Source organism: Lepisosteus oculatus, chromosome 6 (genome assembly GCF_040954835.1).
Source record: "Lepisosteus oculatus isolate fLepOcu1 chromosome 6, fLepOcu1.hap2, whole genome shotgun sequence".
NCBI classification, from domain to species: domain Eukaryota; kingdom Metazoa; phylum Chordata; class Actinopteri; order Semionotiformes; family Lepisosteidae; genus Lepisosteus; species Lepisosteus oculatus.
The window spans coordinates 42,586,192-42,610,662 of NC_090701.1; the positions used below are offsets into that span (position 1 = coordinate 42,586,192).

At 47.9% G+C, this 24,471-nt stretch overlaps 1 protein-coding gene across 2 annotated transcripts; it reads left to right on the top strand.

The window, feature by feature from the left end:
• The first annotated feature begins 9,469 nt into the window (after positions 1-9,469).
• LOC102693432 (P2X purinoceptor 3) lies at positions 9,470-23,589 on the top strand. 2 transcript variants are annotated; one of them, XM_069191382.1, is made up of 12 exons: positions 9,470-9,850; positions 12,092-12,227; positions 12,777-12,848; positions 13,450-13,519; positions 14,074-14,167; positions 17,628-17,705; positions 18,653-18,794; positions 19,334-19,470; positions 21,407-21,500; positions 22,098-22,163; positions 22,258-22,335; positions 22,888-23,589. In XM_069191382.1, exons 1-12 carry the CDS (start codon positions 9,732-9,734, stop codon positions 23,014-23,016), a joined length of 1,215 nt encoding a protein of 404 aa, XP_069047483.1. In that variant the 5' UTR covers positions 9,470-9,731; the 3' UTR covers positions 23,017-23,589. The 2 variants fall into 2 exon arrangements, with proteins under 2 accessions (XP_069047483.1, XP_069047484.1); XM_069191383.1 differs by having other exon boundaries at positions 22,258-22,366; positions 22,888-22,978.
• The last annotated feature ends 882 nt before the right edge of the window (positions 23,590-24,471 follow it).

Below are 24,471 nucleotides of genomic sequence, written 5' to 3' on the forward strand. Positions count from 1 at the left end.
TATCCTGATTTGGTAGTTTTTCTTCTTAATTGATCACTTTTCTCTTACTCAGAATTTAAATGCGGGACCTTACAGTGCATCACAGAAAGCCATGTTTTTCAAAAGTTAAATCCCTTCCACAGCTACCCATCATTCCAGTACAGACTGGCACAGACATACCAGAGCACAGTACAGACCCACCTGTACAGACTGGCACAGACATACCAGGGCACAGTACAGACCCACCTGTACAGACTGGCACAGACATACCTGGGCACAGTACAGACCCACCTGTATAGACTGGCACAGACATACCAGGGCACAATACAGACCCACCTGTATAGACGGGCACAGTACAGACCCACCTGTATAGACTGGCACAGACATACCAGGGCACAGTACAGACCCACCTGTACAGACTGGCACAGACATACCAGGGCACAGTACAGGCCCGACTGTACAGACTGGCACAGACATACCAGGGCGCAGTACAGGCCCGACTGTACAGACTGGCACAGTACAGGCTGGCATGCGGCACTGCTGTTGTCTTGTCCTTCCTCTTCCTCTGTGGGATCAGGACGATGGGAAGCTGCAGTCTGATCCCTCCTCTCCTCCAGCCCGCCCGCCCAGTCGTCTCGCCCTGTGTCTCCTGAGCAGATTCAACCAGCTCCACTGGACAATGAAGTACAGAGCTTCCAAAGCAATAAAAACTTGAAGACATTTACAACAAAAAACATTATTATGTATTTTGTCAGGGTCTGTTATGCGTCAAATACTCAGCTAGTTTGTTTGGTCTTTTTAGGGTTCTGTAGCATTCCAGCTTGTGTGTCTCAGTGGGTGAGGTAGAGTTGTCTGCCTTGTGTTGTGATTTCATGCTGTTTAAGCAGTGCTGTCCTGAGGCTGGCTGGTGTCAGTGAGCTTCAGGACCAGCTGGCTGGAGGGGGCTCTTCTCTGAGCTCAGCTCTTGGCTCAGAAGGGCCTTGTAGTGGTGGAAATTCTGGTCACTGTTTCTCAGGTGTAACTGAGATTTGATTGCTCTCTTCTGTGTATTGATTAACAATGAGCATTGGTCTGATTCTGGCCTGCCTGTGTTGTTAGGTGTGTTTCATTGCACAAAGATGACATTTCTACAGAACTCTGTGTGCACTATGGGGTGTTTGTCCCATTGAGTGTAATCCTGGTCTGTGAGGGGACCCCACACTACACTGCCGTATGGAGCAAAGGGTTGGGTTAAACTTTCAAATCATTGTAGGTAGATTTTGGATAGGGGGGTTGATATTGTAGTGCCTCCTTCTAAAGGCATAGAGAGCCCTGCTCATCTCAAGTCTCATCTCATCTTAACTGCTGCTCTGCTGACTCTCTCCTCCCTCTCAGCTGCCCTGTCAGCTCGGTGGAGAGCGGCTGGCCATGTCCGTGGAAGCTGAGTGCTCCCGGTTAGACTCGGCTGGGAGGTGGAGCAGGTCTCTGAACGATTTAGAGCCCTCTCCTCCGCCAGCCTCTTCGTGGTCTGACAAGAGCTGCTCAGTCTATCGAGCCCCCTCCCTCCGTCAAGTCCGAAGGTGCCGAGGAGGTAGAGGAGCTGGTGTGGTGACGTCGGCGCCCTCACTGCGCGTAGCAGGGTCCTCAGGGCTGAGGGAGGTCTCTTCAGCTCGCGCGGTTGGTGCCCTTTTGCGTGACACCGGAGACCCGGGTTCGCGCCCCAGGTGTGGGGGCGGCGGGGGGCACGACCCCACGCAGAACCGTGACTGTCGCACCAACACTCCCCTCCTCACCCTTGGCTCTCTGGTGCCACGTCCTGCGTCGTCTTTCTGGGACCGGGTTCTGTCTTCATCCTATGAGGTGATGGAATAAAGATGTGCAAAGACTGTGAAGTGTTCAGTAAACCAAGTGTTCAGGTAGTGCAGGCTGTAGAAATGTCCAGTCGGTGGTGTGTTCGGCCTACAGGGGACTGAAGTGTTAATTTGAAACGGCCGCTCTTCCTTGTCTGAGCTGTAACACAATCCTAATGACACCCCACTCACTTCTAAAGTGATTTGACATTACAATCAGATCAACCGGCTCTTTACAGTCTATTATCTCTGTCTCTCCATCCCTCTGTCTTCTTCTCTCTATCTCTCCATCCCTCACTCTCCTCCTGTATCTCCTCTCACCATCACATTTGTTCGAATTACTTCAGAGTCTTCCTCCGTTCCTCAGGCTGGGACAGGAGATCACAAACTGGGCTGCCAGTTCAACTGAGTTCCTTCCTCCCTCTCCCAGTAGGATTGGAACCTTGTTGTTATTCTGGCAGGTGTGGGAATTCTGGGATTAAATGTGTAAATTTGGGGAAGATAGATAATACTTTATTAATCCCATAGGGAAATTGATGTTTCTCTAATCCCAGGAGATCTGTCACAGTGCAGTAGGAAGTGCACCTCTGTCTCTATTTCTCTATTTCAGTGGGAGCACAGCCTGTCCTCTCTGGACAGTCCGGTCTGTCTGTGTCTAGTTTCTATGGCCAGGCTGTGGTCACTGAGCCTGTCCTCTCTGGGCAGCCAGGTCTGACTGTGTCCAGTTCCTATGGCCAGGCTGTGGTCACTGAGGCTGTCCTCTCTGGGCAGCCAGGTCTGTCTGTCCAGTTTCTACGGCCAGGCTGTGGTCACTGAGCCTGTCCTCTCTGGACAGTCAGGTCTTCCTGTGTCCAGTTCCTATGGCCAGGCTGTGGTCACTGAGCCTGTCCTCTCTGGACAGCCAGGTCTGCCTGTGTCCAGTTCCTATGGCCAGGCTGTGGTAACTGAGCCTGTACTTCCTCAGGGCCTGGGTCACTATCCTTCACTCTGTCTCACCATCCCTCTTTCTCTCCTCTCTCTCTCCTCTCACCATCACATTTGTTCTAATTATTTCAGTCTTCCTCTGTTCCTCAGGCTGCAACAGGAGGTCACATACTGGGCTCCAGCTCTGCTGAGTTTCCTCCCCCAGTAGGACTGGGAGCTGTTCTGATTCTGGCAGGTGGGGGGAATTCTGGGGTTTGACACATTATTAACACGCTGACTTCTGTCCAAGACAAACATTCCCTCACACACTCGGACACACGAACTGGAATACCACCAGACCCTACAAAGACAGTACACACTGGCTGAGTCCAGACTGTCCAGAGAGGACAGGCTGAGTGACCACAGCCTGGTCACGGAGAGGTTTGGCTGTCCAGAGAGTGATCTCACTTACCATAGCCCAGACATAGATACTGAGTGACACTGGATTTTAAATACTTTTTTCAGGTCCCTTCATCTTGCTCTTCTCTGGCCTGATTCCAGAGCAGCTATATCTTCCCTATGATGTGATGACAAAAACATTTCACAGGATTCTAAATGACGCCTTACTAGTGTGTTATATGAGTTTAACACTTTTCTTTATTTAAATTCTATATTTTTAACTCTGTATCCCAGCATTTTGTTCCTCTTTTCAGTTCCCTTGTCAGTTTCATTGTCAGGAAGATGATGTGAATGATGTCTCAACATAAGCACCTCAGTCATTTTCACCAGTAGCCTCTTCTAGTCTCAATTTTGCATTTCTAAACTTGTCTAGACTGAAGCTCGTGTCCCGGGTGTCTGTCACAGCCTGAGGGACAGAGAGAGACTCTGTGTTCAGAGTGTGTCAGTGTTCAGTGAGTCTGTACACTTGTCTAGACTGAAGCTCGTGTCCCGGGTGTCTGTCTCAGCCCGAGGGACAGAGAGAGACACTGTGTTCACTGAGTCTGTACACTTGTCTAGACTGAAGCTCGTGTCCCTGGTGTCTATCACAGCCCGAGGGACAGAGAGAGAGACTTTGTGTTCAGTGAGTGTGCAGTGGGCCCAGTCCAGACACACCGCTGTCCTGCGGTCCGCTCCTCCCTGCTGTGTGGATGATTCCCATCTTGTTTCTCGCCTGGGCGGTGCAGGGAAGGGTCAGCGAGCAGCCGCAGTCCCATTAGATTAGAGGGAGACCCAGCCTGTCTGTCTCCCCACCTCTCTGGCCCCCGGAGAAGAGAGGAGGGGGGGGGACGATCTCTGTGGGAATCTCAGAGCCCTGTAATTAGTTTTGGGTGCGTTACCGGACACCCCATCCTGGGCCAAGAGAGGAAATGCACTCTGTTCAATGAGGAACAAATACCGGGGAATTGAATTACAGAGGAGCAGTCTGAGTGGTTTCTAGGACGTCTGAAGATTCCCATCTTCCCCCTCCGACCTCTCCATCGGCTCGGAGGAGAGACTGGGTGGTTACCTGGTCAGACTTGCGCCCTCTCCGCTGGCAGTCTGACTCCTGTTCCATAGCACCCCGGATGCCAGCTGTTGGAGCACGTCCTGGCCATGGGGTGGCACAGCAGCTCCACACTTGTTACAGGGGGCGGTTGTGGGTTCGAATCATGCAAGGGGGCACAGCTGGTGTTCGGTAATCAAGGGCTGAAATGGGTATAAGTCGACAGTGTATAGTGACGGGGGAGTCTCTGAGCTTCTGGGCCTTTACCGTGTGTGCACAGTGTGTGTATACAGTGTGAGTGTAGAGTGACTCTGTGAACGTGTGTGGATCAGTGAACAGTGTCAGTCTGTGTGTTGTGTGTGTACAGTGTGTCAGTGTTCAATGTGAGTCTGTGTATTGTGTGTGTACGGTGTGTTAGTGTTCAATGTGAGTCTGTGTATTGTGTGTGTACGGTGTGTCAGTGTTCAATGTGAGTCTGTGTATTGTGTGTGTACAGTGTGTCAGTGTTCAATGTGAGTTTGTGTATTGTGTGTGTACAGTGTGTCAGTGTTCAATGTGAGTCTGTGTATTGTGTGTGTACAGTGTGTCAGTGTTCAATGTGAGTCTGTGTATTGTGTGTGTACAGTGTGTCAGTGTTCAATGTGAGTCTGTGTATTGTGTGTGTACAGTGTGTCAGTGTTCAATGTGAGTTTGTGTATTGTGTGTGTACAGTGTGTTAGTGTTCAATGTGAGTCTGTGTATTGTATGTGAACAGTGTTCAGTGTGAGTCTGTGTATTGTGTGTGTATCAGTGTTTCAGTATACAGTGTGAGTTTGTGTACAGTATGTGTGTATACTGTGAGTCTGTGTATAGTGTATGTCAGTGAACACACTGTACAGTGTTTACTTACACTGAAAGTCTATAGTGTAGGTGCCAGTGGTCAGAGAATCGGCTTCAACAACATGGCTGGGCAGCTTTTTCCACATTCTCCCAGCTCTCTGTGTAAAGAAGGGTCTACTGTCTACAGGTCTACTGTTCAGATAGTGCAGAGAAGTTTTTACTTCCACACAGTTTCCACCTGTGCGCTCTGGTTAATGTTTCACTGCTGATCCTGACTTTGACAGAGTCCCTGAGCCCTGTGGCACACCACTAATTACAGCACCTCTGTGTGAAAGTCCATCGCTTATCTGAACACTGTCTTCTACTTAATAAGAAAACACAGTGGCTCTGTGGCTAAGGATCTGTGGCTGTGGCTGGAAGGCTGCCGGTTCAAATCCTCTGGCTGGCAGAGGAATCCTACTCCGTTGGGCCCTTGAGCAAGGCCCTTAACCCCAGGGGTGCTGTATAAATGGCTGACCCTGTGCTCTGACCCCAAGTGTCTCTCTCCCTGTCTGTGTCTCATGGAGAGCAAGTTGGGGTGTGTGAAAAGACAGATTCTTAATGCAAGAAATTGTATATGGCTCATAAAGTGATCTTATATTGTCTTATTCTGAATTCAAACACTCACATTTGCCTGAATGTCTACTGCCTGCAATTTGAGAAGTAATGTTTAATGAGGAACTTTATCAAACAACTTCTGAAAATCACTTGATGTGCTCTGTGTGTATCCATTACTGTTGTTACTTGTTTAAAGAGCTCTAACAAACCCCTAAGGCCAGTGCCACTTTTTCTAGATCCATGCTGACTGTCTCCTAGGATATCATTTCCATATATAGAGGATCTTCTGGTGTAGTTCTTCTCTAACCTTACACGAAACAGAAGTCAGAGTTATTGGTCCAGTTTTCTCAGTTTTCTTCTTCATGGATGGGTATTATATCAGCACTCCAGGCCCTGGGTACGACCCCAGTCATGAGTGACTGTTGAACAGTTGCTCTCTCATTTCCTTGAGTACAGTCAGTAAGATACCATCTGGGGGTTTAATCATCTTCAGTGCTTCTAGGACAAAACTCCTCCCTCTGCTCCAGAGCTGTGTCCTTTCCCTTCCTCCCTGACTCTTCTTTTGCTGATGCAGAAATGAAAGAATTTCTTATTTATTTTATTTTAACCTGTCTTAAAGTACTATTTTCTGTTTCTCTCTCAGTCTCATCTAATATGTTCTGTCAACCTGTTCTTGCAATTCAGTGTACTCCTTTTCTTTAACTGCGTCCTACTGTTTTTTCATGATTTCCTAAAGCTCCCTATTTTAACTCGGAAGTTTCCAGATTGATTTGTTGACCCATTCTGGAGCTGATTTTAAGCTTTGGTGATGACCGTCAGTGCTTCACGTAGCCTGTGTTGAATTTGTTGCCTTCTTTTTTTCTACTCATGGGATATCTATCCCATTGTACTTCACTTAAACCTTTCCTTCAATGCCTGCTTTCCCGAGATTTGCTGTTGACATAATACCGTTTCATATGTGGTTGGAAATTCAATTTCCAGCTGATTCGTAAAATGTTTACATAATTTGGTGAGGTGGTATATTCAGTGTGTCAGTATTAGTGTGTGCTGTGTGGTGTGTTTTCAGCCTGTCAGTATTAGTGTGTGCTGTGCGTTGTGTTTTCAGCGTGTCAGTATTAGTGTGTGCTGTGTGATGTTGTGTTTTCAGCGTGTCAGTATTAGTGTGTGCTGTGCGTTGTTGTGTTTTCAGCGTGTCAGTATTTGTGTGTGCTGTGCATTGTTGGGTTTTCAGTGTGTCAGTATTAGTGTGTGCTGTGCGTTGTTGTGTTTTCAGCGTGTCAGTATTAGTGTGTGCTGTGCGTTGTTGTGTTTTCAGCGTGTCAGTATTAGTGTGTGCTGTGCGATGTTGTGTTTTCAGCGTGTCAGTATTAGTGTGTGCTGTGCGATGTTGTGTTTTCAGCGTGTCAGTATTAGTGTGTGCTGTGCGTTGTTGTGTTTTCAGCGTGTCAGTATTTGTGTGTGCTGTGCGTTGTTGTGTTTTCAGCGTGTCAGTATTTGTGTGTGCTGTGCATTGTTGGGTTTTCAGTGTGTCAGTATTAGTGTGTGCTGTGTGTGGTTGTGTACTCAGTGTGGGAGCTGCTCTGTGGTTGTACTCTATGTCAGAAGCTGGCCTCAACGCTAATGGAGCCACTTAAGAAATGCAATAATACCACTGTCCTCCCCCAGCCCTGACAGCGGAGTGTGTGTGTGTGTGTGTGTGTGTGCTGACTGCAGTGCTGTGATTGCCTCCTCACTCTCTCACTCTTAACCCCTTCCCCGCTGCCGAGCTGTCGCTGGAGGTCACTGCTGCTGATTAATTAGAGATTAATATCCAGCTCAGTCCTGCAGCACCAGGGTCCAGTGGACACAGCGAATGGAAACTGTTGTGCCTGCTGCCTCATTAGATTTCAATTTCCTCGATGAAATGTAATTTTCTTCTGGCCCTTTTCCCACTCTGAGTCCTTTGGTTGGTTTGAGGATCTTGGAGTCCCTAATCCAGTGTTACTCAATCTTACACACCTCTTAGCCTCTGAAGGCATCTTCTGCAGTCAGACGGTGTCCACACCAGCCCTCAGTGACCAGTCACAGTGAGACACTGTCCCTCCAGTGTGTGTCAGTGCAGTGGTCAGACTGTGTCCACACACACCAGCCCAGAGTGACCAGTCACAGTGAGACACTGGTCTGTCCCTCCAGTGTGTGTCAGTGCTGTGGTCAGACTGTGTCCACACACACCAGCCCTCAGTGACCAGTCACAGTGAGACACTGGTCTGTCCCTCCAGTGTGTGTCCACACACACCAGCCCTCAGTGACCAGTCACAGTGAGACACTGGTCTGTCCCTCCAGTGTGTGTCCACACACACCAGCCCTCAGTGACCAGTCACTGTGAGACACTGGTCTGTCCCTCCAGTGTGTGTCAGTGCAGTGGTCAGACTGTGTCCACACACACCAGCCCTCAGTGACCAGTCACAGTGAGACACTGGTTTGTCCCTCCCATGTGTGTCAGTGCTGTGTCCAGACTCGACTGGATGACCAGCCTGTGCTTCACGTTGTGTAGTCCTAGCTGTCGAATGTAGCAATAATGGGATAGCTGTGGGTGTGTGGAACAAGCTTCCCAGCCATGATGGCCAGCCGGCACTCAGGATTCTCTCATGAAACAGCTGGATAAGATCCTCAGATCTATTAGCTACTAACGGCCAGCTAGCTGGATGGGCTGTATGGCCTCTTCTTGTCTGTAACCTGTCTCATGCGCTATGATCATGACAGATCCAGCTGCAGACCGGTGGAGAGAGAGAGAGGGAGACTAGACTGTTGTGACCAGGGCGCCTTGTGTTTTACAGCGCTGGCATTTGGGAGACCAGCTCTTCCAGCTGGGCCGAGTAGCTCGTTAAATAATTAATGAAAGTACAGGATCGGGGCAGTGTTGTGGTTTTGAGGACAATTAGTGCTGCATTTCCTGAAACCTGGGGCAGGACGTTAGTCAAGGCTTAATGAGGAGCCCTGTAATGAAACAGCAGTGTCTAGTTTGTCTTATTAATAATCCATTATCACAGAGTTGCCTATTGCTGGTAAGAGTTGCAGGAAACACAGAGACAATCCCGATCTCCCCTCTGGACGACAGTCCATCACAGAACGCCCCTGTGCCCACACACACACAGAAGCTCCATTTAACCTAAACCTTTGGGAGGTCAAAAGAAGTCCATGCCAATAGAAGGAGAACATGCAAGCTCCACTCAGAATGTACCCCAGTTCAGACTCACACTCAGGAACCTGAGCGTCAGAGTTAACCGCCATCCCCCCCTGCTCTTCTTCCAATACTGCTGTGACCCTGTTTCTGGTCTGTAGAAGCAGTACAGAGACTTTTGCTCCTGTAGGTCTTCCACCTGCAAAGTTCAAGCTTCGCAGCCCTTTTGAAATTCTCTTGAGAGACCAGCACGCGGGCATGAACTGCAGTTCTGCGCTGAAGGAAGGAAGGATCTCATGAATCACCTTTCACAAAAGTCCACCGCGCACAGAGCGGACGGCCCGAGCCCATTGCGGTAACCACACGCCCTGTCCCCTGTCCTCACCAGCCCGGCACAGACCCGACAGGGCAGAGAGGGGAACGGAAGATTTGCTGATGGATTACTGTGTGCGATTTTCACTTGATGTTTTTTATTTTTATTTTCTCAGCGTCCTGCTGATGGGTCTGTTTCACGCTCAGTTTTCGCTCTCTTGCTGTCGAGCTTTGGCAGGGCTGAGGGGGGGCGGGGGGGGAGGGCAGCGGGACCCATAGGCTGAGCGGGGCACGGGGGAGAAGTGAAGATGCAAGAAAGAGGACGGGAGAGGGGGCAGGGCAGGGCAGGGGAGAGAGAGAGAGGCAGGGCAGAGAGTGGGTGTGGGATTGAAAGAGAGGAGAGTGAAGCAGCCTCTCAGCTGTGTTGAGAGACAGGCGCAGACAGAATCGCTTGTTCTGTGGAACCCCGAACCCCTGCTCACGGAGTCAATTCACCAGAGCGAACACAGCTGCACACTTCTGACACGGACGGGCAGGCGACTGATTCACAGGGTGACACTCCCACAGGGGGACGCAGAGGGAACACGCGCGGAGGAGAGAGATTTCCGGAGAGACAGGAGAGAAGACAATCACACTGGGAGGGAAGAAGATGAATTGCGTCAAGGACTTCTTCACCTACGAGACGACCAAGTCTGTGGTGGTGAAAAGTTGGACTATCGGCATCATCAACAGAGTCGTGCAGCTTCTCATCATCACATACTTCATAGGGTGAGTCTGGGAGTCATGCGAGAGTGAGTGTGAGGAGACCGTGAGTACAAGTGTACGTGTGAGTCTGAGGAGAACACGAGTACAGTGTAAGTGTGAGTCTGAGGAGAGAGTGAGTCTGAGGAGAACATGAGTACAGTGTGAGTGAGGAGAATGTGATAACAGTGTGAGTGTGAGTCTGAGGAGAACGTGAGTACAGTGTGAGTGAGGAGAATGTGAGTACAGTGTGAGTGTGAGTCTGAGGAGAACGTGAGTACAGTGTGAGAGTGAGTCTGAGGAGAACGTGAGTACAGTGTGAGTGAGGAGAATGTGATAACAGTGTGAGTGTGAGTCTGAGGAGAACGTGAGTACAGTGTGAGTGAGGAGAATGTGATAACAGTGTGAGTGTGAGTCTGAGGAGAACGTGAGTACAGTGTGAGTGAGGAGAATGTGAGTACAGTGTGAGTGTGAGTCTGAGGAGAACGTGAGTACAGTGTGAGAGTGAGTCTGAGGAGAACATGAGTACAGTGTGAGAGTGAGTCTGAGGAGAATGTGAGTACAGTGTGAATGTGAGAGTGAGTCTGAGGAGAATGTGAGTACAGTGTGAATGTGAGTGTGAGTCTGAGGAGAATGTGAGTACAGTGTGAGAGTGAGTCTGAGGAGAATGTGAGTGCAGTGTGAATGTGAGAGTGAGTCTGAGGAGAATGTGAGTACAGTGTGAATGTGAGTGTGAGTCTGAGGAGAATGTGAGTACAGTGTGAGTGTGAGTGTGAGTGTGAGTCTGAGGAGAATGTGAGTACAGTGTGAGTGTGAGTCTGAGGAGAATGGAAGTACAGTGTGAGTGTGAGTCTGAGGAGCACGTGAGTACAGTGTGAGTGTGAGAGAGGAGAATGTTAGGGGAGTGTGTAGACAATGAGTCTTGACAGAATGTGATTCTAGAGAAAAGTTGAAGAGTTCATGTTCAGTGACGACAGTGTGTAGAGTATGTGTAGAGTGTGTCTGCAGAGAAGTTGACTACAGCACATGTACAGTGAGGACAGTGTGTAAAATATGTGTCATTTGTGAGAATTTTGCAGAAAAGAATGTTTGAATTATTGATGCATACAAAATGGAATATACTATATATACAGAGAGTGAAACAGTATATATTTATGCAAAGGACTAAGTCATAGGTTTATTCCAGGCTGAAAAGAGAAGAAAGAAAACACAACGTTTCGGCCGTGGAGCCTCCTTCAGGTGTGAGGGTGTGTGTGTAAGCTCACGCCTGAAGAAGGCTCCATGGCCAAAACGTTGTTTTTTCTTTCTCCTCTTTTCAGCATGGAATAAACCTATGCCTTTGCAGCCTACGCATGCTGACGCAGCTACCCACCTGAACTGCTACAGTATATATTTATACACTCTAGAGAGTTTAACATCACATTTTATTCAATTTACTTTGTGAATGCTGTGTAAAATGAAGTCCTTGACTACTGATTATAGAGTTTGTGTGGCTTATGTGGTTTATAGCTCTTAGAAAAAGCAATGCTAACACTGAAATCATACAGTAGCAAATGGTTTAATATAGATTCCAGAATGTGGAGAGTGAGGGCAGTGCATGGAGTGTTATGTGTTTGGTTTGATTTGTGTGGGAAGTCTGTCAGAGGAAGTAGAGATATCTAATGTATGTGCAGCTCATAAACTTGAGTTCATTGAAAACAAATTAATGTGGAAGTGTGACTTTCAGCCATTCATAACAGTGTCACAGTGATGGAATAATAGAATTCCACGAGTGGAATAGTCTGGTACCTCGTGAGAGAGTGTCACTGTGATGGAATAACAGAATTCCATGAGTGGAATAGTCTGGTACCTCGTGAGAGAGTGTAACTGTGATGGAATAACAGAATTCCACGAGTGGAATAGTCTGGTACCTCGTGAGAGAGACTGTCACTGTGACATTGATCCTCTGCTACCGGAGACCTGTAGAGACGAGTGACTGGAAGGCGGGCGTGTCGGAGGAGTTGGGCCTTGCTTCCTGTGTGAGATCGCTGGTCCTGGAGCTCCCCCTTGAGCCAGGCTCACTTCCTGCAGGGCCAGGGCTCACTGTCGCCCCCCTGTGGGCGGGCAGCTCCATCATGCTTTCTCACAGCGCTGAGGGGGGCCCGCTCGGACCGCGGGCCAAGGAAGGAACGTCTTCAGATGACGTTGGGTACTGTTCTGTACCCATACCATACCCACCGCCCACCCCGAGGAGCTGTATTAAGAGCTGTGCTCTCTGTCTGAGTCCAGCTGGGTGTTCCTGCACGAGAAGGCCTACCAGGTCCGGGACACGGCCATCGAGTCCTCCGTCATGACCAAGGTGAAGGGGTTCGGGGTCTACAACACTAAGGTGATGGACGTGGCCGACTACGTCACCCCAACTCAGGTGAGGGAATGAGCCAGAGTTCACACAGCCCAGTGCAGTATTATATTAATATCACACACACAGCAGTATAATACTAACAGAGCTCACACAGCCCAGTGCAGTATTATATTCATATCACACACACAGCAGTGTAATACTAACAGAGCTCACACAGCCCAGTGCAGTATTATATTAATATCACACACACAGCAGTGTAATACTAACAGAGCTCACACAGCCCAGTGCAGTATTATATTAATATCACACACACAGCAGTATAATACTAACAGAGCTCACACAGCCCAGTGCAGTATTATATTAATATCACACACACAGCAGTATAATACTAACAGAGCTCACACAGCCCAGTGCAGTATTATATTAATATCACACACACAGCAGTATAATACTAACAGAGCTAACACAGCCCAGTGCAGTATTATATTAATATCACACACACAGCAGTATAATACTAACAGAGCTCACACAGCCCAGTGCAGGAGCTAACACAGTATTATATTAATGTAAAAACATCCAATGTTTGTGCTTTTCTTGTCTGTTCCTCGTTAGGGTGCTTCAGTGTTCTGCATTATCACCAAGTTAATTACCACAGAAAACCAGATGCAGGGGCTCTGTCCAGAGGTGAGCAGCACTCTCTTGTTATTATGAGTAAAGTGGTTGTTGTATGAGTGATAGAGAAGTGTCAAATCAGAAACTTGACTCAGGTTCCGTCAGAGGAACGAGTCTTTATTGTGTACACAAGGAGCAGACACCTAGCGGGATGGCAAAGTGGAGCTCAAACTGCAGCTCATCTTCCCAGCATATATATACACTAAAATGAGCAGGTTACAACGTTCTTATCGTTGGGGCTGCTAAGCAGCAGAGCTCGATCCGTGAGAGTACGAGTACGAGAATGAGACAAACACGAGTGCAGGTGTCGCGCACTAGGGAACTAGGCAGAGTGCCCGGGACCTCAAGGCCACGGTATTTATTGAACTTGAAACTTAGACTTAGCTTGCTAAAAACTTTTTAACTCTTTATTACCTCAAGTATAAGTGGCAGAAGTACTAACAGCTCCAGTCAGAGTGGCAGTACTAGTGATAGAGTAGTAGTGACATATTAGTGATGAATAGTAATTGCAATAGTAATAATGGTAGTAGCAGTGATGGTAGGTAGTTACAATACTAGAAAGTGTAATTAAAGCAGTAACCGTGTGAGTGGTGCTCATTGTGTGTCTCTGCAGAGTGAGGTCAAGTACCGGTGTCACAGCGATGTTGACTGCAGGAAACACATGGGGCAGTCTGGGGGCAATGGTGAGTCACCTCTGCCCATGAGTGTGTGTCCGCCGGGCTCTGTCTGTGTCAGTGTTGAACCCCTCTCTTCACCACAAGCCTGCTTTCACATCCTTTCAGCACACAGCTCCAGAGCAGGGTGGGAGCCCAGGGCTGTTGTGAGTCAAGTGTGACACAGACATGAAGAACAGGGAAACTATAGTGTCCAGTCAGTGTGTCTGGACTGTATTAACCCCTCTCTCTCAGTGCAGTGTTAATGTCCTGTAGTGTCCAGTCAGTGTGTCTGGACTGTATTAACCCCTCTCTCTCAGTGCAGTGTCAATGTACTGTAGTGTCCAGTCAGTGTGTCTGTACTGTATTAACCCCTCTCTCTCAGTGCAGTGTTAATGTACTGTAGTGTCCAGTCAGTGTGTCTGTACTGTATTAACCCCTCTCTCTCAGTGCAGTGTTAATGTACTGGAGTGTCCAGTCAGTGTGTCTGGGCTGTATTAACCCCTCTCTCTCAGTGCAGTGTTAATGTCCTGGAGTGTCCAGTCAGTGTGTCTGGGCTGTATTAACCTCAGTCTCTTTTTCAGGTATAAAAACTGGCCGGTGTGTCAGTTATAACAGCACTTTTAAAACCTGTGAGATGAAGGGCTGGTGTCCAGCAGAGGTCGACTCCATACACATGTGAGTGTGTTTGTCAGAATTTCTCCTCACAAACCAGAGGAGACACATTGGCCCATCTATCCCATGTAGTGGTTTGTATTTTATTAATCTGAGGATGTCTTCCAGCTGCTCCTTGAAAGCAGCTGAGGTCATGGATTAAACAACATGGCTGGGTAGCTTGTTACATACTTCCACATACGTTTTGTGGTTTTAAATGCACTTTTATATAGTTTCCACTTGTGTCCTCTGTTTTGTGTTTCATTGTTCTTTCTAAATTATGCCGCCATGTGAAATTTGAGGCTTTTGAAAACGTGTATCAGGGCCTCTCAAAGTCTTCTCTGTTTAAAACAGAGGAAATTCAGTATCTTCAGCCTGTCAGTGTACAGTGTAGGACGTTCCTTGAATCCCCAGAATGTCTCTGGTGGTTCTCCTTGGACAAATTCCAGAGCAACAATATCTGTTCTTCGAAATGGTGATGAAAACGGTACATTATCATCCTGTGCGCGCAGGGTGTGCCTTTAAGTCTCGTTATGAATCTTGTTTTATCTGGACTGATTCCAGAAGTATCTTCTCGATAATGCTGTGACCACAAGCTTTGAAGCGGTATTCTTAATGAGGTCTGATGATTGCATTGTAAACTTTTAACAAAGCATCTCTTGATGTAGACGTCATTTTTTTAACTCTGTATCCCAGCATTTTGTTTGCCTTTTCAATTGCTTCCCTGTATTGTCCACAAGATGAAAATGAAGTGCCACCATTAACACCTCTGTGTGCTTCATATGGGCTTCCTGTTTTGTATTTGTACTTCATTTTTGCTACCTGGATATAACATTCATCCATATATTTCCTAACCTCTTTATCCAATTCAGGGTAGCAGGGGATCCGGATTGCTGGCAAGCAATGTGCACAAGAACGGGTCCACAGAACATCAGTCCATCACAGGGCACACAGACACACGCTCACACCAGGGCCAGTTTTCCCAGAAGCCAATTAAACTGCCAGTATGTCATTGGAATGTAAGAGGAAACCCACACTGAGAGAATATACAAACTCCTCATAGATAGCGCCCCAGGTCAGTTGACCCCAGGACCCCCGAGCTACAAGGCAGCGATGTCACCCCTGTGCATGAACAGCACTTGTCTGCAAGTAGATGGACACGTCTGCCAGCTGTTTTATCCAGTCTTGGATTCGACCTTAATCGTTCAGTTTCCTTTGCTGCTTATACAGCGTTTGCTAATCCTTCTGCTTTGGCATCATCTGCAGACGAGCAGATTCTTCTGTGATTTCATCATGTAGCATTCACCCTCTCTTTGGCACAGCCCTTGGCAGCCCTAGCTCCTGCACTTTGGTTCGTAATCCTAAAGCCCACTGTCTTGGTGACGTCCATCCCACCTGCCAGTGTGGCTCGTGACTCCCTCTTCTCCACCATCTTCTGTCCTACCCTTCCGTCAACGTCAGGTGTCCCACCCACTGTGCCTTCAGCCCAGCAATGTCTCCAGCCCTGCTCTTCTGGGGTCCCACCTGACACGTGTCAGCTCCTGACTCCTCAACCCCCTTTTCTGCTCTTTCTGCAGTGTCAGGTGTCCCACCCACTGTGCCTTCAGCCCATCAATGTCTCCTGTATTCTTGTCTGTTTCCCTTCCCTGCTGGCATCCCACCTGCCACAGAGTGGGATCCAGCCTCCTCAACCCTTTCCCCATTCCCCTCTTTTCCATCCTTCCTCAACGCCAGGTGTCCAACTTACTGTGCCTCTGGTCCCAGCAATGTCTCCAGCCCTGCTCTGCTGGTGTCCCACCTGGCACGTGTCGGCCCCTGACTGCCCCCATCTCACTTTGTGCCCCTTCCTTAAGAATTTCATGACTTTCATGCACGTCACTCTGGGTTTGTCTGTATGTTTGGGAGGTTTGGGATTGCACTACTTAGAGCACAATCCGTTGTTTTGTTTGTTGAAGCTGCAGCTCGTTAAGCCGAGGGCACACAACATTCCCGCTGGCCAGCCCTGAACACTGGACTTTCCAGCCTTATTCCTGGGGGCGTCACGTCGCTCTCCTGCATCGTTCCCCCCTCTCAGTCTCCTTCCTCAGACCTCGGCCCTGCAGAGCGGACCCCGATCCTTTCACCTCTTCGTCTTCGCCAACATTTACATTTCCCAACTGGCTGCTGCATGCTCGTTCTCTCAGGTGTTATCCTTAAAGGCAAGCTGTGCCCTCGATCGGCTGTCTCCAGCCAGTCCAATACTAATCACAATGGTTGCAGCTCACCTCCCAGGGCATCTCAGCAGTACTTCCGCCTTGCCTTCTTCTTTCCAGTTTCAGAAACGCAAGAACACCGATCCCCGTGTCAGTCTGGATTTTCGCCTAATTCCTCCTTATTCCGATCCCATGTTCCTGGGAGCCGTCCTCTCCAGCAGCAGCTCCACTGGCCCCAGTTGCTGTTTTATAGGGACACCCAGCTTTCCTACTGAAGTGCTTCCAGTTCTTTCAGCTCCCTTCCAGTTTCCCTGCTTTCGACATCCATGCTGCCTCCTCCGTCATTCATTTCTCTCGCTTTTCCCAAGCAATGGTTTGGGGGTCCCTCTGGGTTCTTTTGGGGCTCCCAGCCCCCTCATTCGAAGGCCAGGGGGCTGGCCCTCGGCAGATCACACCAAGTCTTCCCATCAATAAACATTCCCAAAAGCATTTAATTCCTGTTGTTATTCCGTGCAAATGCCACAGATATCCGACCTATTGGTCCATAATTACCTGGGTCAGTCCTGTCACTCTTGCTACGGACGGAAACTACAAGTAACAGCCAGCAGCTGTCCGCCCCTGTCCCGAGTGACTGTGGAAGAGCTTTGTTAATGGCTTCTGAATTACATCCCTCATTTCCTTGAGTACGAGTGGTAGGATATGTCAGGCCCTAGAGAGCTGTAAGTGCTTCTAGTGCCCCAAACCGTCCTGCATCTTCTGTTCTAACCTCATTAATACAGACCTTTGTCGTTGCTCATCTCTCCCCGTGCAAACACCTGAGTGGAATCTTAATTGAATACAAACGTCTTCTCCTTTTCTTCATTCATCATGTCATTATCTCTGAGACGCCTCATCCTTCACTGTTCTTCTGCTGTTGGGAAATCGGAGAACCTCTTTTTCTGTACGACTGCACTGTTTCTTTCTTAGGCCGTGCTGTTTTTTCCTGTTCTTGAACTGGAGCTTGGTGTTTTTTAAATCATGTTAGAAAGTGCTTTCTTTCGGCTTTGCTTCTCAGACTCGATGGATCAAAGTGCTTTATTAATTTAATTGCAACAGGTTTTCCATTGAGATTTTTTCTCCCGGCTGGGATGAACCTGTTCTGTTCGGCCGCTCTGCATTGACCCCACAGCTCTCCTGTCCCTTTCTGTCGCTCCGTCAGCGACTGCTGTCTCTGCAGAAATTGCAGCTCTTTGATTCTAACCCTATCTCTACAAGTTCAAAACTAAGGTCTTCTGTTTCATTCCCTTTGGCAGAGACCCGATGATGGAGGCTGAGAATTTCACCATTTTTATCAAGAACAGCATCCGATTCCCGATGTTCAACTTCACCAAGTGAGTGAGAAAGTGATATGGTAACTCAGGAGGAAGGAGCACAGGAACTCTGGGAAGAGGGTAGTGGACCTGTGTCAGGAAGAAAGAGCACAGGAACTCTGGGAAGAGGGTAGTGGACTTGTGTCAGGAAGAAAGAGCACAGGAACTCTGGGAAGAGGGTAGAGTGGACCTTTGTCAGGAGGAAAGAGCACAGGAACTCTGGGAAGAGGGTAGAGTGGACCTGTGTCAGGAAGAAAGAGCACAGGAACTCTGGGAAGAGGGTAGAGTGGACCTGTGTCAGGAAGAAAGAGCACAGGAACTCTGGGAAGAGGGTAGTGGACCTGTGTCAGGAAGAAAGAGCACAGGAACTCTGGGAAGAGGGTAGTGGACCTGTGTCAGGAGGAAAGAGCACAGGAACTCTGGGAAGAGGGTAGAGTGGACCTGTGTCAGGAAGAAAGAGCACAGGAACTCTGGGAAGTGAGTAGAGTGGACCTGTGTCAGGAGGAAAGAGCACAGGAACTCTGGGAAGAGGGTAGACTGGAGGCTGAGTCAAATGGCAAATCTCTACAATTCCTTTACCCATTTCTTTCTTCCCACTGTCTATGGAATTAGTCTCCCATATTTTCATCTCCCCTTCACCTCCCCTTACCCATTCTCTCCTCTCTTTCACGTTTCTCCCCACCTCACCCCTCACCTCATAATCCTCCTCTCCCTCTCCTACACAGACACATCCTACATCCCAGACATGATGTTTTTCCTTAAGCAGTTCTGGACTGCCCCTGTCTCTTCGCTGCCTGTGTGACTCCTGTCTGGGTTTGCCAAGCACTCCCTCTCCCTGTAATGTTGTCATTATCCACGGCAGGTTCCTAATCTCTAAAGTGCGCCTTTTCCGCTGTGTGTTGTGGTCCACTACAGTGTTTACACTGTCTGTAGCCTGTTCTCTGCTCACTGTGCTCTGTGCTGTGCAGGGGGAATTTCCTGCCGAACATCACCAAGACATACATCAAGACCTGTAACTTCCACCCTGTGGAGCACCGCTACTGCCCTATCTTCAGACTGGGGGACGTCCTGAAATTCGCACACCAGGACTTCTACGCTCTGGCGAGCCAGGTACAGCTGTGTGCGCGAGGGTGGGGTTCCATGTGTCTGTGTCTCAGTGTCAGGGATTCTGGGTGCGTGAGTGGAAGTGTGTACGTGTATTAGAGTGCTCAGGGAATCTCATGTGTCTGGCTGCTTGTCTCACTGCTTTTCCAGTCTGTGTTACCCTGTCTGTCTGCCGAGTTCTGTGTGTCATTTGTCTGGACTGTATTAACCACTCTCTCTCAGTGCAGTGTTAATGTCCTGTAGTGTCCAGTCAGTGTGTCTGGACTGTATTAACCCCTCTCTCTCAGTGCAGTGTTAATGTCCTGTAGTGTCCATTCAGTGTGTCTGGACTGTATTAACCCCTCTCTCTCAGTGCAGTGTTAATGTCCTGTAGTGTCCAGTCAGTGTGTCTGTACTGTATTAACCCCTCTCAGTGCAGTGTTAATGTACTGTAGTGTCCAGTCAGTGTGTCTGGACTGTATTAACCCCTCTCTCTCAGTGCAGTGTTAATGTCCTGTAGTGTCCAGTCAGTGTGTCTGGACTGTATTAACCCCTCTCTCTCTCAGGGGGGAGTGATTGGCATTAAGATCGGCTGGGTGTGTGACCTTGACAAGTCGGAGGAACACTGTATCCCCTCTTATTCCTTCACTCGACTGGACAGCATGTCTGAGAAGACCAGCGTGTCCCCGGGATACAACTTCAGGTACCCTTCGCAGAACCTGCTGCTGTGGTGACACCTGCACTCGAGCCCTCCGGCAAAGGGTCTGAATATCTGAAAGAGAAGTTAGTCAGCGCTCCGTACTGCCTGGTGCGGAGTGTTGTGTCCCTTTCAGATGAAAAGCTTGAATTTAAAATGCTGTTTTGTTCCATTTGCGCAAGTGTTTGCCTGACACCAGCGCACTAAAAGAGGCTCTCTGCTGCCCCCGGTGGTGTCACAGCTATGACCTATTTTGTTGCCAGTGTGGATCTGTGCTTTGGATCACTGCCATGCCGGAGTGACCATTTCAAACCAGCCTGATTTTGTTGCCAGGAAGAACGAGGCGTTTTGTTCGAAATGTCCTGGTCCGTATCGGAGCTCACAATTCCCCCTCTCCCGACTTGAGCTGCAGTACAAGAGGATAACCCCAAAATATGAGAGACGCCCCCTATTCCTCTGAGTGCACAAGTGTTTCCTCAACAGGAGCTTCGCCTTTTGACACCAAACAGAACGCTGATGATCAGGACCTAAAGCTCCATCTTCGTCTGATCAGAAGACAGGGTGCCAGTGGTCATTCAGCTGCAGGCTGGCAGATCTGAGTTGCCTCTTTCTGCGTCTCCCCCTTCAAAGAGGCCCTTTCAGTGCAGCTCAGCCCTGAACGTCACATTCCTTCGCGGGAAACTATTGGAGGCCCCTCCGTAATTTGGGTCTTGTTATTCCTCACGAAGCAAAAAGCTTCATTCAGCAGAATGAGTTACGGACTGGAGAAGGTGTCTTGCTTCAATCAACTCTGAAAATATTCTGCTGTCACTGTAATAGTGTCGTTCAGAGCCAGATCATCCATTCATTTTCTAACTGCTTTATCCAGTCCAGGGCTGTGGGGGAGCTGGAGCCTCTTCTGGCAAGCAGCAGGTGCAAGGCAGGATGAGACGCCAGTCCAGCACAGGGCAGGCAGGCAGACAGACACACACACAGACACACACACACACACACACTCACACACACACACAACAGAAGCCAATTCATCTACTAGCCTGTCTCTGGATTGTAAGGGGAAACCCAAGGGCCCGGAGGAAACCCACACAAACCCAATGAGAACATGCAAACTCCACACAGACAGCATCTCGGGTCTGGAATTGAACCCTCAGCCCCAGCCCCGCAAGGCAGCAATGTTATCGGCCGTGGCACCCTCAGGTCCGGTCAGTTTCTGAAAGGACAAGCAGCAACAGAAGCTTTGAGAGATCTGAACGATATGAAACGGGAGCTCGGTATTGTGGGACAATGTCACCTCGAGGTGACACGGCGATGACAGCAGCTCCCTTACTAATGACAGATTAAACTTGACAGGTACAGTAGGTGGGAAGGTGCAGCTGCTCATCACAAAGCACAGAGGAGGGAAAAATGTCCAGGTTTTGAAGAATTTGAATGAGGCTGGAGGGACCCATGTTGTACCCATGGCAGGAGGGATCCCAGCTGTGTCACAAACCGGGGGCAGATTGGACTCTGCCCAGGGGAATGCTGGGAAGAGTGGGCAAAAGAACATGGAACAGAAGGGCGAAGGAGAAATGGGATTATTTATCAGAGGTGCTGAAAATCTTGAAGCTGTTCAAGCAGCTGAGAGTAACACAAACCGCAAAGTAAAATTGATTTTGCTAGGACATGCCTAAAAGATGCCAAAGATCGGGGCGTGATTTCAAAGATGGTGTCAGAGCACCACCTGCTTGGTTCTGTCGCCTTGATGAGAGTCATGTGATGTATGGAGGTGGGGGGGGGGGGTCTTGATGGCAAAGGTCTGCACTAGGAGAATAGGAATGGGATACTTGTGGAGGAGTGACAAATTGATCATTAAATGCTTCTTCCCAGAATATTTGTGAATGGTGTGGCCGGTGGGCTCATATGGGAAAAGGACTTACTTCCTTCTCTTTCTCTCTCCCTGGTGAAGATATGCCAAGTATTACAAGATGGAGAACGGCACAGAATATCGCACCCTGCTCAAAGCCTACGCCATCAGATTTGATGTTCTTGTCTATGGAAATGTAAGTGTTGTTCTTTAAACTACGTGTCGTTTCCCAGCGGAATCCTGAGACAGGGATGGTACCTGGAAACTGGAGACTTACTAATTGTTTAGTACCCATCTGTGGAAAGGAGCCAGGTAATTCTAGATAAATGTGTCAGCCTTCTGTCACATGTAAGGATATGGAAACAATAATTAGACATAAACTAAAGAAAATATCAAGTAAATAATATCCTATGAACCGGTCAACAAGAATTTATTAAATACATTTTAACCAGCGTATTAGAGATCTTTGAACAAGCAACAGTAAGGGAGAGACACAGAGCATGTGAAGATTGCAGCAAGCACAGAAAAGGGAGGACTATTAAAACTGATGTGAAATAATGAGTGGAGCACCACAGGGATCGATGATCAAGACGCCGGTGCAGTTCATAAACTAGTTGCTTTAACAGCCACTGCAGAAACAGCAAAGGAAATTCACCAAGATTTAGACCACAGACAGGACTGGGCACACAAATGGCTGATGACATGTATTCTAGACAACTGCAGGTAGAAAGAGCATAAAGTAAATACATATTGATATGAAGAAACAAGAAGCTATTAACTGTCTTTAACCCAGGCTGGGAAATTTAACATGATTCCAACACTGATCAACATTGTGGCAGCTTTCACCTCAGTTGGAGTGGTAAGAAATCTCATTCTCATTCTCATTGTTATAAGCTACAACATCCTCTGCTGGCGTTTTGACTGACATCCTGCTCTTCTCTCATTGGCTGCAGGGCACTGTCCTTTGTGATATCATCCTCTTGAACTTCCTGAAAGGGGCGGAGCAGTACAAGGCCAAGAAATTTGAAGAGGTGGAGGACTAGTCAGTCAGCTCCTATGCAAGTCAGAACTGTCAGGTCTTGTCCAGTAGCCTGTGTGATCATATCAGAGCACCCACTTAATTGCTGCATTACAACTCGGATTTACACTTGAAATGACAGAGCTGTCTGACCCACTGTTGGTTTCACTAACTTTATTGTGAGAGTGATTGCCCATCTCACTGATATTGCAATCAAATTCTCACTAACTTTGACAGAGCACTTCACTGTACTGATTCACACTGATCTTAATGTCAAGTTATTTCATTGTAAACATAGAACTCCTAATCCATAGAACTGAGATATGATGTTAATGATTTTGAATTTAAATACGTCAGGGCTTTCTCAGTGCAGTATTAATGTACTGGAGTGTCTAGTCAGTGTGTCTGTACTGTATTAACCCCTCTCTCTCAGTGCAGTGTTAATGTACTGTACTGTATTAACTCCTCTCTCACATTGCAGTGTTAATGTTCTGTAATGTCCAGTCAGTGTGTCTGCCTCTCTTCACTCTGTGCTCTGTCTGTCTGCCTTCCTCTGTTTGTCCAGGTGTCCGAACACCAGATCAGGTCGACCATGTCCAACAGCAACGATCTGTACAAGAGTAACCAGACGCTGTCCTTTAAATATGATGAAAAACAGTCCACTGACTCAGGGGCCTTCTCCATTGGACTGTAAGAGCGACTGACAAGAGAGCTGACAAATGGGAAAGGAGCTGGATGGAGGGGTGGGGCTTCAACAATGATCCACTTCCTTTCATTGAGCAGAAAAAAGCACATTATTACAAAACAGTAAATCAGTATGAATATGAGATACAAATAAGACAATGTAGGACAACTGCAAATACTATTAAATATTTCTGCATGCTAGAGCACACAATTGCAATAACTTTGTATGCCAGTTATATATACAGACAGAACCCTCTTTGTTCTCCACTGTGTCTCCTTTTCAACTCTGTAACTGTCTATATTACTTGATCTGCTCCTCTATAATTTCATCTCTCACTCTATCTCCTGTCCTGTATGGTAATGGAATCAGCTGCTCTATTCCACACATCCGGATGGGAAACTTTAAGTAATAAGACATAACATTTAATTCTTTTCCCTAATACACACAACAGGACAGGAGACTCAGTGAAAGGAGATGGCAGGGGATAAAAATTTGTAGTTTTCTGTAATTTAAATGATAGCTGTTTGAATATTAAGTATTAAGCACTGTAAACAGTTGTCACCTAAATAAAGCACAAGTGAAAAGTGATTTGCACTAATTTCTCTATAAATTTGTTTTCTTATGATAAGAAAACATTGCCAATGTGATGTATTCACTTATGTATTGTTTGCATAGTTTTTAATTATAGGAATGAGAATATTATGTGTGGCTGTAACTGGGCTGTGTCAGTACACTCACAGGACTGTAAGAGTCTAGAGCCTGTGACTGGGCTGTGTCAGTACACTCACAGGACTATAAGAGTCTAGAGCCTGTGACTGGGCTGTGTCAGTACACTCACAGGACTATAAGAGTCTAGAGCCTGTGACTGGACTGTGTCAGTACACTCACAGGACTATAAGAGTCTAGAGCCTGTGACTGGGCTGTGTCAGTACACTCACAGGACTATAAGAGTCTATAGCCTGTGACTGGGCTGTGTCAGTACACTCACAGGACTATAAGAGTCTAGAGCCTGTGACTGGGCTGTGTCAGTACACTCACAGGACTATAAGAGTCTAGAGCCTGTGACTGGGCTGTGTCAGTACACTCACAGGACTATAAGAGTCTAGAGCCTGTGACTGGGCTGTGTCAGTACACTCACAGGACTATAAGAGTCTAGAGCCTGTGACTGGGCTGTGTCAGTACACTCACAGGACTATAAGAGTCTAGAGCCTGTGAGTGGACTGTGTCAGTACACTCACAGGACTATAAGAGTCTAGAGCCTGTGAGTGGACTGTGTCAGTACACTCACAGGACTGTAAGAGTCTAGAGCCTGTGACTGGGCTGTGTCAGTACACTCACAGGACTATAAGAGTCTAGAGCCTGTGACTGGGCTGTGTCAGTACACTCACAGGACTATAAGAGTCTAGAGCCTGTGACTGGAGTGTGTCAGTACACTCACAGGACTATAAGAGTCTAGAGCCCTGT

Excerpts from the sequence above, each read along its gene's own strand:
- LOC102693432 (XM_069191382.1), top strand. The coding sequence starts at position 9,732 with ATGAATTGCGTCAAGGACTTCTTCACCTACGAGACGACCAAGTCTGTG. Across the intron at positions 9,851-12,091 it reads ATCATCACATACTTCATAGG|CTGGGTGTTCCTGCACGAGA; the intron begins GTGAGTCTGGGA and ends GTCTGAGTCCAG. Across the intron at positions 22,164-22,257 it reads CTTTCACCTCAGTTGGAGTG|GGCACTGTCCTTTGTGATAT; the intron begins GTAAGAAATCTC and ends CATTGGCTGCAG.